The sequence below is a fragment of the Conger conger genome, chromosome 2 (genome assembly GCF_963514075.1).
Source record: "Conger conger chromosome 2, fConCon1.1, whole genome shotgun sequence".
Lineage (NCBI taxonomy): Eukaryota > Metazoa > Chordata > Actinopteri > Anguilliformes > Congridae > Conger > Conger conger.
This window is the reverse complement of record NC_083761.1, coordinates 61,809,723-61,820,601: the sequence shown is the minus strand read 5'-3', so window position 1 is coordinate 61,820,601 and position 10,879 is coordinate 61,809,723. Positions and strand designations below refer to the sequence as shown.

Here is a 10,879-nt window from a genome sequence, read left to right as displayed (position 1 = left end):
AACAAACAAAAGCAGCTACTTTACTGTGTTCAGGGGAGAAACAGAGAAATCATTATGAATGTGATACCCAGAGGTTTTGGTGTGAATAGAATAAACCAATCTGTACTGGGGGCAGCACTGTAATCATTCTGTCCTGTTTCACATTGGGGAATACTTTGTGGAAAATTACATAGCTGAAAAAGATGCAAAGATAATAAGATAACCATAGCCTTTAATATGTGACCACCCCCCCTTTTTTCTCTTATACAATCTCACCTTCACCTTCTCTCGCTGTCCAGAAGTAAAGTTTATATGCGTAGATAAGAAGGGCCATATCCGTATTTTCAGAATCAATGTTCAATTCTTCCATGGCGATCATGAAGAATTTCTGTGTTCAGCAACTGGGATTCTGCCAAAGAACTCCATGCGCACTTCAGGGACTGAAATAACAGCCCCCCCCCACCCCCACCCCCCCAAAAAAAAACTTACAAAAAAAAAAAGACACACACCCCTCACTCATCCCTGCACAGCCTTATCAGTGCGTGACCGTGAGCCTATGTCAGAGGAGAGTACTGGAGCCCTGCAGTGAGATGTCTGTGACAGAGTCTAAGACCGAGCTCTATAACATGGAGAGCTGTGCGGACACGGCCGCCCCGGCCGGGGAGAAGCCTGGCTCCCGCCGCCTGTCTGACATATTTGAGCGCTACGTTCAGCCCTGCGTGGCGGAGCTCCTGGGCTCTGCGCTCTTCATCTTTGTCGGGTGCTCCTCTGTTATCGAGAATGTGGAGGGAACCGGGAGACTGCAGCCAGCCCTGGCACACGGGCTGGCACTGGCCGTGGTCATCGCCCTGTTCGGTGAAATCAGGTAGGGATCACCTTCAAACTTCTCTAGCCAAGCTGCTTTAATTGGCCGGTTTTCTGATCCACGGACACTCGGAAATTGTATTCATGAATGCTGTGTGTGTGTACTGTGTGCTTCACAAACAGATGTTTGGGGACAATACATTTATTATGGTTACTGAAATAAAATGAAATGAAATAAATATATAAGTCTGATGGGACACATTAAATCTACTGTTGGTTATTACATATATGCAGAAGTCAACTAGACCAATTTTTTAAGGAACCTAAAGTAAAACCTGAAGCAGAGTAAATGGAGAATTTTGAAATGCAGATAACTGAGTTTCCTGTGCTTTCAATGTGTTTGCAGTGGGGGGCACTTCAACCCTGCAGTGTCTCTGTCAGTCTTCCTCACCGGGGGCCTCAGGGTCGTTCTGCTCCTGCCCTACATTCTAGCCCAACTGCTCGGGGGGCTGATCGGTGCAGGCCTGGCTATGGTAGGTAGAGTTAAGGATTGAATTTATTTTTTATTATATGTAACCTTGCAATACTTCAAACAGAAAGTTATGAATCTAAGTCAAAGCCACAAACTGCTGTTTTGCAAAGATTAACCTAAAATGTTGTATAATATTCATGAATTATATTTTAAAATATATTTGTATGAGGTGAGGAATTTCATACTGCAGTTTGTAAGCTTTTTTTTGTTTCTTGTCTCTTGTCTGTTTCGCATGTGCTAATATGGACAAGTTTAAAAATACAGACTAATTTCTCTTTTATAGTGATATGATTCCTGTTGTTAATTAAATGAACAGATCATACCATGAGTATTTCAAGCAATTTCTATAGTTGAGGGTTTACAACTCTATATGGCTCAGTGAGCCAAACAATCCTTGTGGCTCTTTTCTTGGCCTCATATTACCAATGGCTGATGTAATTTCAGCTGCCCTATAGCTATATATCTCAAACACCCACAATCACAGGAAACATTTTGATCCAAATTTGATTTGATTCGTATAAAAATCTGAAGATTCGCCTTTGCACCAAATTAATGAATCTGAATAAAACTAGTTCATGAATGTTTAGTTGTCATATTTTTATGTATTTTTCACTCAGGCAATCTCTTCATCTGAGAAGCACAGCAACGCTACAGGAGCAGCTTTTAACGTGGTGAAAAGCGACGGTCAGGTGGGGGCGGCCACTGTGGCCGAGATGGTGATGACCCTCTTCCTGACGCTGACGGTGTGCATGGCAGCCGTCAATAAGAGGACCAGCAGCAGCATGGCTCCTTTCTGCGTCGGGCTGACTGTGGTTGTAGACATTCTGGCTGGGTAAGTCGGAAAGAGGCCGATATTACTGATGTGTATGCTATTGGCCCATGAATTTCCACGATCATATATAGTATAAGAACATGTCCGAGCCTTCAGATGCTCCATCAGTCATTCAGTAGAACTGTTTTTTTAGGACTATGCTGTACTGCTGCACAAGCTGACAGGTCAGTGTCTAAACTGCTGTAACAGTTTCAATGTGAAATTATATAACTTCATATTCATCGTGTTTCACGTAATGTTCCTTTCTAAAATGTCATTCATACGGATAATGACAATACTATTGACATTTCCCATACTCCAAGAACAGGCAATAAGATTTTTGCATCATCAGAATTCTTCGTGTTCCTGATAACAGCTGTGATAATGACGAGTTTGTGTATTTCTGTGACTCAGAGGGGCAGTGTCTGGAGCGTGTATGAACCCGGCGCGAGCGTTCGGTCCGGCTGTGGTTTCCAACTATTGGAGCTACCACTGGATCTACTGGGTGGGGCCTTTGGTGGGGGCTCTGCTAACAGCCACCTTTGTGAGGTGCGTTACATTTGAAACTTGAAATCTCCCTTGGTACCAGTGCGCTTTTACAACTGCAAAAGTATAGGTAGCATGCAGGATCCATGTTTAATTGAATGTAAAACTAATGTTTGGGTTGCATGACTTTCATCCAATATTGCTTCTGAGGGATTCCATTTTGTCACGGATTGTAAATGTACCTTCACTTTGAAATTCACCTGCACGCTCACACACAACCCATGCACGCAAACGCACACACACACGCAAACACACACGCAAACATAATAGCACAATACTTCCACCTAGTGTTTAATTGGTGAGCTGCAGCAATGTCAATTTTTAATTTTCATTTAAAAAGTCCACTTTGGCTGCACAGCTTTGACTGAAAGTTCTAAATTTGAGTTCTCAAGTTAATTTTAAGCATTCAAAATGTAATTGTCTTGGCAATAGATTTTCAAAAAGGTTTGGATAAAGGGTATTCGTTTACGTAATATTGTCTCGTTGTTGTTTTCCTATGAACAGTTTCCTTTTGCATGGCTAATTTTAATTCACAGACTGCTTCTTGGTGATCAGAAAATCCGGGTTCTTCTGAAGTGATCGCCGCTATGGAGAACATGATGCCCAAAGGTCGATCTGCTGAAGTCGGATGCGCCCCCTACAGTTAGCATTTTCATATTCAATTGAGTCCAACCGTTTTTAAAACTTGTATTCTGGGTTTGGACATGTTAAACATTTAACTATGATCTCCTGTAGCCCAAAGGTCGATCTGCTGAAGTTGGATGCGCCCCCTACAGTTAGCATTTTCATATTCAATTGAGTCCAACCGTTTTCGGCCAAACTTGTATTCTGGGTTTGGACATGTTAAGCATTTAACTACCTTCCAAAAAAATCCAACCATTATAAATTGACTATATGTTTCTGAAAAATGCGAGTGTAACATCATGTGACACAATTTGAATATAGGAATGTTGTCACATCTGCAGCTAGTGTCAGTGTCTACTGAACACCCCTTTCCTCCCACTGTCCTGTAACCTGTTCTATATTTACTTTATTTATACCTGTGCTCATTTGTCTCTAACTGTTTTATACCATTTAATTATTTTTGTTGATCATAAGGCATTTTTAAAATGTTTATTACATCAACAGCAAGTCATTTCCAAAACTACTGTATATTAATTGAATTTTAAATTTGTTATCTGCTAGATAATATCCGTTTTTGTAAAATGTATATGTTTTAATATGTTAATATTGTCCAGTATGTTTGTAATGTTTGTAATCTATTGTATTAAAAAAATTACATGTACATCACTCTAAATGTCGATGAAGACAAATTGCATACATCAGTTTGTAAATGTTTTTATTTATTTCATACATTATTTCATCTTGCCATAATGACTGTTCAAATTGAAAAGTCAATTTGCCTCAGGATATTATCTGCAATCCCGAGGATCCAGTATGGCTGGCAGTATGGGACTGTAGAAACCATAAGGGGTTCCTTCACATTACACTTTTACTGTTTTAACTTTTGTCATTAATTAATACCATGCATGCATTTGGGGGATATACTGTATTTGTTCAAATTGAGAGGTAAGTTTGTAGACTTAACTTGAATGCAGTCACTGATTTTCTCAATGGATGTTGTATGGCCAAACAGCCATACAACTGTCTATGAGCAGACAGAACAAACAAGCAAAAAATGAACTCACACACCATAAACAAATGTGTTGTAAAACAAGAGCTAATGCCTGAAAACATGTCAGATCTCATGCCCATGAGGGACACTGGAGCCAATATAATGCAGGAGGTGGAGAAAAGGAGATTCAGTCAAGGTCGTGACCCCGGTCATAAAAATCCCATGGCATTTATTCAGAGTGTAGGGATACATGCCGGTTGATTCCTAATCTAGCTCTCAGTCTTTATCATACTCTTCATCCAAGCTAAACCAAGCAATGGAGAAATGCTATGTTGCGTTATATATTTGTATTGCGTTTGACTAAATGGGATGAAAATATGATTTGATAATACATTTATATTTATCGTCCATGAAAACTGCAAAATGTTTAATTACATTACATTATATTAGAGGCATTTAGCAGACATGCTTATCCAGAGCGACAAACAACGACGTGCAGATCGGACACAGGGACAAGTGTGATGAGGACCTGAGAGGACAGTGCGGTTCTGAGTCCTAGCGTAGCGTATAGATACAATTGGAACCCTTGAAGAGTACATCAACTTATGAACTAGCATACCACGGTTGACCGCTAGAATACCCCGAGTACACCAATACAATACAACAATATCTATATATAACTATATATAAGTGCCATTATAATCTGTGGCATGCACAAGGCTAATCATGGTGGTGAGGTAGGGAGGGAAAGGTGCAGCGTGAAGAGATGAGTCTTCAGTCTGTGCTTGAAAGTGGCCAGAGACTCTGCTGTTCTGACATCCATAGGAAGGTCATTCCACCGCCGTGGGGGCCAGAACAGACAGCAGCCATAACCGAGAAGTGCGGGTATGGGGGGAGGTGCCAGGCGTCCAGAAGTAGTGGAACGGAGGGGTCTTGCTGGTTTATACTTTCTGATCAGTGATTGAATATATGCAGCGGCTGATCCTTTAACTGCCTGGTATGTGAGCACCAAAGTTTTACATTTGATGTCATAACAGGCATCCAGCGGAGGTCGCTGAGCAGGGGGGTGACGTGTGAATGTCTGGGGACATTGAATACCAGACGAGCTGCGGTGTTCTGCATCAATTGTAAGGGTCTGATGGCGGATGCTGGAAGGCCAGCCAGCAAAGAATTGCAGTAGTCCAGGTGTGACAGGACCATTGCTTGAACGAGGAGCTGAGTGGAGTAGGAGGTGAGGAAGGGTTAGTTTCATGTCTATGGATTTAACACAAGATCAACTGCAGCATATACTGCTAATTATTTAGCCATTTTGCTAATTGAATATTGTATATTGCAAACAAAATATTATGAAATATTGGCATACTTCAGTATTCCTTACAACCTTTTGGTATCTGCAGATTTTAGTCCATTATGGACAATACATTCCCATCCTGGGATTACATTCCTCATGTACCTCCTAATAGTAAACTGTTGAAATGCACACACTGCACAAGCAAAGAAAATCAACTGTGTGAATTATTCATACATATTAATAATTCATACAGTATGTATTGAGGGGCAATGGTTATGTGATTATTAATTTCTGACTCCTTTGCTTCCTGTACATAGTCCAAATGTTATATTATAGGAGGGTATGGCTCATTACTACTTTCACTGACTCCATATATGGTGTGTTGCAATGAACCTGAATATGAACTATGACCAAGATAAAGCTTCTATGTTTCAGCCTTGAATCTTTATTAAATATTTGTGTAATTCATTAATAGGTCAGCTACTTCTGCGCATATGGCATCCTGCATGGTCATGTATTTTCAAGTTTTCTATTCAGACTTCCAGCAACAAAATGCTGATTCAGCCTTATAAACCCACATGTGAATCATCAGAAATGGTCACATCACTTTGGTTACCTAAATTATCCCATTAGGCTAATGCTAATAATGCAAAATTCCCCATGCTCATGGCACATAAAATTGTCAATTTTTCTGTTGCATATCCATATCAATAATCCAGACTCTTTTCTAGTTTTTGATTAACATGCATTCAGTTAACACACATTTGTTGGATTACTCCACACCGATTAACTAAATCATATCATGTATTCAACTATAGTAGCTACAGATGCATGCTGTTGATATTAATGGGCAAACTCAGACTGAAGAAAAGGCTGCATTTTGCAGAGTTAATGGTGCATTTTGCATCAACTTGTGTTTCTTAGCACAGCACAAAGGGCCCAGTCAATAAAATTTTTACACCTTCACCAACCTACTTTTTTTATAATATTGTGAAATCATAATCACTGTTGAACTAACACTGACCTTTATAACCATAAAACTTTGATCGCTATTGTTTGACTTTGTTCCATGTGATCTCTCGGTCGAACGATATTTGGTAGGGCTCCAGCTGCTCTTATAAGGCCCTTTGGAGTTAACATCTTTCCATTCTGGGGCTGTCCTTAGAATCACATGGGGGTTCAACGTACAAAAAGTCTTGAAAAGCCGGAAAATCCTCATGCCAATTTTATTTTATACCTACCAAAGTTCAAATAATTTGCAAGTGGTTATAAATTCAGCAACTGTCGAGGATCCCGGAGTAGTCCTTCGCCCTCCTCTACCTGCTAGCACACAACAGCACCAGAGCTGAGCCGAGATGGCTGAAGAGAAGCTAGAGATGAGCAATGTGGAGACTACTTTGATGCCAAACCCCAAAAAAACCCCGCCGCCTCCGAGCGCGTTTGTGCGGCTGATCCAGCCCTGCCTTGCCGAGGTGGTAGGGACCACCTTTTTTGTGTTCATTGGATGTGTGTCGGTCATTGAGAATGTGGAGGCAGCAGGCAGAGTCCAGCCCGCGCTGGTGCATGGCTTGGCCGTGGCCGTCATGGTGGCCTGCATGGACAATATCAGGTAGGCACTACTGCATGCTGTTTGCCTTTTTCCAGAACTTTCCTTTAACTCTGAAACTTTACTTTGCCTATATGCACAGCGGGTGCACAGTATGCTCATGTTGTGTGTTCTCTCTCAGTCATTCTCTCTCTCTGCTCTTTCCCTTCCTCCGAAAAGGAAGAACTTTATTATTGATCTTATTTTCAAAAACAAATTCAGCACAAATATACTGCATACGCAAATGAACTGTAGACGCTCCCCATGATTATTTAAGTAGCTTTTCACTGTCAGAATCTACATTTCACAAAGTTTCCATTACTCGACCTTTGATTTGTTCGGTTCATCCTTCATTGGCTTCGATGCAAAAGACAAGTGCCACCAACTAATAATTAATTTTACACTATCATAGCATGTTTCGCTACTTTGCAGGAACTGAACGTAAAGCAAATGTCAGTGTAGAATTTGAAAGCTATGCCATTCATTGAGCGTTTTTGGAGAAATTCAAATATATCAATGTATTTTATGTCTACAATATGGCTGCTTCAAATCAGAGTCTGTGGTTTTTTCCTGTTGGAGGCTATTCCCTATTAATGGACTGCTTTTTTAAAACTACAAATCTTTGAGATACTGATAAGATTGACAGAGACCATGTAAACATAAACAACATGGATTTGTGGGGTTTCACTTCATGTACAAGCAACACTAGTTTATTAGCTAGCTACTAAGTGTCAAATGAGAGATCTTGTCAAAAGGAGGCTAGTGTGTCTTCTGTGTGCCCAACCCTTTTCCAAGTTTGGTCAACAATCTCACTCATTTACAACTGCAATAACAGCAGAATTTGTCAACTTATATGACTGAAATGTCAGTTTAATAAAGATATTTTCATTCATTTCTTTCTCCTACAATAGTTGAGTTTGAACTTTACAGACGCCAAATTTTATATCTTGCACTGTGGCATTCTGTGCTAGTTGTCTGATATATCTGCCCGTGTATTCAATGAACACAACATGCGCTTTGTCCTGTGCTGTCACTGCTGTCTAAAGGTGACATTGGTACGGTCTAGATACCAGACTGTGGGGCCCATTTATACACTAGAACAGTGCTTCAATAGGATGAACCTTCCCCCCAAGCATCTCTTTTACAGTCAATCAGAGATCATCAGAAACATTCCTCTTCATGTCAAATCTTCAATGTCAGATAGGACATTTATCTTGACTTACTTTACTTGACTTTATTTACTTTATCCTTATTGTCCTTGCTATTTTCTAGGAAATAAAATTGTTAGGGAAATTCCCTAACCATTATATTTCCTTGCCATATGAAGTTATGTGATGAATAATAACTTTTATTTCTGTAAGTCTTAAATGTGGTGTTTTTTGTCTATTGCAGTGGCTCTCATTTTAACCCACCTTTCACCATTGCGATCTACCTCTGTGGAGGCATGCAGCTGACCATGGTTATCCCATACATTGTCAGTCAGCTGATTGGAGGTTTGCTTGGCGCTGCAATGTCAAAGGTGAAATATATTTTCCTTTAAAACCACAAATCTTACACTTTTCTTGTAATACGTTTTTTCATTACAGAAATTAGAATGGAATTATGCATCTTTCAGCCTTAATAGGCCTCAGTATAGAGTTAATGTTAAAACCAAAACTTAAACAAATCTTTCCCTAGGTAATGACCCCATCAGACCGCTACCTTAATGCTACTGGAGCAGCCTTCTCAATCCTCAAATCTGAGGATCAGTTGGCAGGTGCCATCTTTGGAGAAGTGGCAATGACTTGCCTGGTCACCATGGTGGTTCTGTTGGGAGCCGTAAATACCAAGACCAAGAGCCCCATGGTGCCCTTCTTGGTGGGCTGCACTGTTATCATCAACATCCTGGCTGGGTAAGTTACAGAGAGGAGCTGGAAAAACATTTAATTTCACAGAGAGAAAGGAGAACTACGTTAAACAGCTAACTGTGCTTTCTTCGTCACATACATGCTCAGTCATTAACATGCAAACAAGTGGTAATACTTACATTTTGTCTGTCTGTCTGTCTATCTATCTGTCTATCTAATAAAAAAATATCATCTTTGCTGCAGAGGAGATGTGTCAGGCACCTGCCTGAATCCAGCCAGGGCTTTTGGGCCTGCAGTGTTGGCAAACTACTGGACATATCACTGGGTGTACTGGGTGGGCCCTATTGGAGGATGTTTTGTGGCTGCTGCTATACTCAGGTGAGGGTGCTGGTCAGGGCTGAGTGCAGATGTTTTGGGGGGCATGTACTCAGAATGACAAAGGCTACATGAGATAAGCTGGAACGCATGAATGAGTTGGAGCCAAAAGGGCACTTTTGCTGTCTAATGGCAGGGCCCCTATCAGTGCATGGGTCTGGTGCTGATAGAGAAGAATCACAGAGACCACACATGTGAAGCTGCACACAAAAATGTTAATGCCACAACGGGGCCCCAGGATATTGCCATGCGTTTATATATTCTATCCTTCCAAAGGTGATATATTATACTACATATGCAAACACTTGCAAAACAAGCCAAATCCTGTCTAATTTTAATTTGTGAGGTTGCACTGGTCCCTGGTTCTGATTTGCACTGTATTGTACGTTGCTCTGGAAAAGAGCGTCTGCTAAATGACTATAATTTAATGTAATGTAATGCTTATCACCATTTGTGAAAGCCAAAAAAAAGTTGGCTCTTGACGGCAGGTTCATTTGTCTCTTTTCCACAGCTAGATTACAGCAGTTCCTTATTCAGTCTGCAGTATTCATTTAATGGCTTTTACCACTCATTTTATACTTGGGGAATTACTGTAGGCCTATATTGTCAAGTTGTGGCTGAAAGTCCAAGTCTTTAGATTGGCAGTTAAGACCTGTGATGTGCTCCCTGCCCTGGAGGTCGTTATTAAATACGTGTTTATTAAAATATGTGTATTTTCATACACGTATATAAAGTGTTTATTAAATATAGGTGTATATTAAATAAATGTCGCCTGTATTGTATTGCATTACGTTTTGCTGTATTTGTGACATTGTAACATTAACAAACTCTTTTTATTTTATTTCCAGACTTCTGCTTGGAGATGAGAAGATCAGACTTATCATGAAATAATGTGTATGCAGTCACTGTTCTGTGCAGTTTATATTGTATATTAACATATCTTGTAGCATCTTTCATTTTCCAGCAAAGTTGCATTTTGTGAGTGGGTTGTGTCTGAGCCCCTCTCCCCACTCCTTGTAAAAAGAACATGTAAACTATATTGACGTCTTTCTTTCTATCACAATATTGTGTAATATTGTGTTTGATTAAAATGATTGAAAATAAAATTTACTACAAGAATAATAAGGAAAACTATCTTGCACAGACGATGTCCAGTGTGTCTCAGCTGTCACCTCAATATGTCACGGGTGCTTATAGTGGTGCGATAGCAAAGTCAATTCATTAAGCCTGTTCTCCATCACTTTCCTGTTCAGTCTGGAATGTTGTAGTGCCAGAAAGCTTTGATAAAAGAGAAGTAGTTTAAGAACATTAGAAAATAATATTGCAGGTATTTAATACATGCATACCCCACATCAAAAAAAAGGTTAGGAGTTAATTTGCGGGTAGAAATCAGTAATGTAAACTAGATAGGTCTCAAATCTTATAAAATATGCATTATTAAATGAATAGGTCTGTTCTGAGATAATCATGATACAGCCACAAAAACAATTCAGG

At 40.0% G+C, this 10,879-nt stretch overlaps 2 protein-coding genes across 2 annotated transcripts; both read left to right on the top strand.

Moving 5' to 3' along the window:
* The first annotated feature begins 514 nt into the window (after positions 1 to 514).
* aqp8a.1 (aquaporin 8a, tandem duplicate 1) lies at positions 515 to 3,969 on the top strand. The gene is made up of 5 exons (XM_061232056.1): positions 515 to 844; positions 1,190 to 1,316; positions 1,933 to 2,147; positions 2,541 to 2,675; positions 3,209 to 3,969. Exons 1-5 carry the CDS (start codon positions 570 to 572, stop codon positions 3,249 to 3,251), a joined length of 795 nt encoding a protein of 264 aa, XP_061088040.1. The 5' UTR covers positions 515 to 569; the 3' UTR covers positions 3,252 to 3,969.
* Positions 3,970 to 6,773: 2,804 nt separating this feature from the next.
* On the top strand, positions 6,774 to 10,406 carry LOC133122350 (aquaporin-8-like). Its single transcript, XM_061232298.1, has 5 exons — positions 6,774 to 7,187; positions 8,556 to 8,682; positions 8,841 to 9,055; positions 9,254 to 9,388; positions 10,234 to 10,406. The coding sequence occupies exons 1-5, from the start codon at positions 6,934 to 6,936 to the stop codon at positions 10,274 to 10,276; spliced, it is 774 nt and encodes a 257-aa protein (XP_061088282.1). The 5' UTR covers positions 6,774 to 6,933; the 3' UTR covers positions 10,277 to 10,406.
* Positions 10,407 to 10,879: the final 473 nt, after the last annotated feature.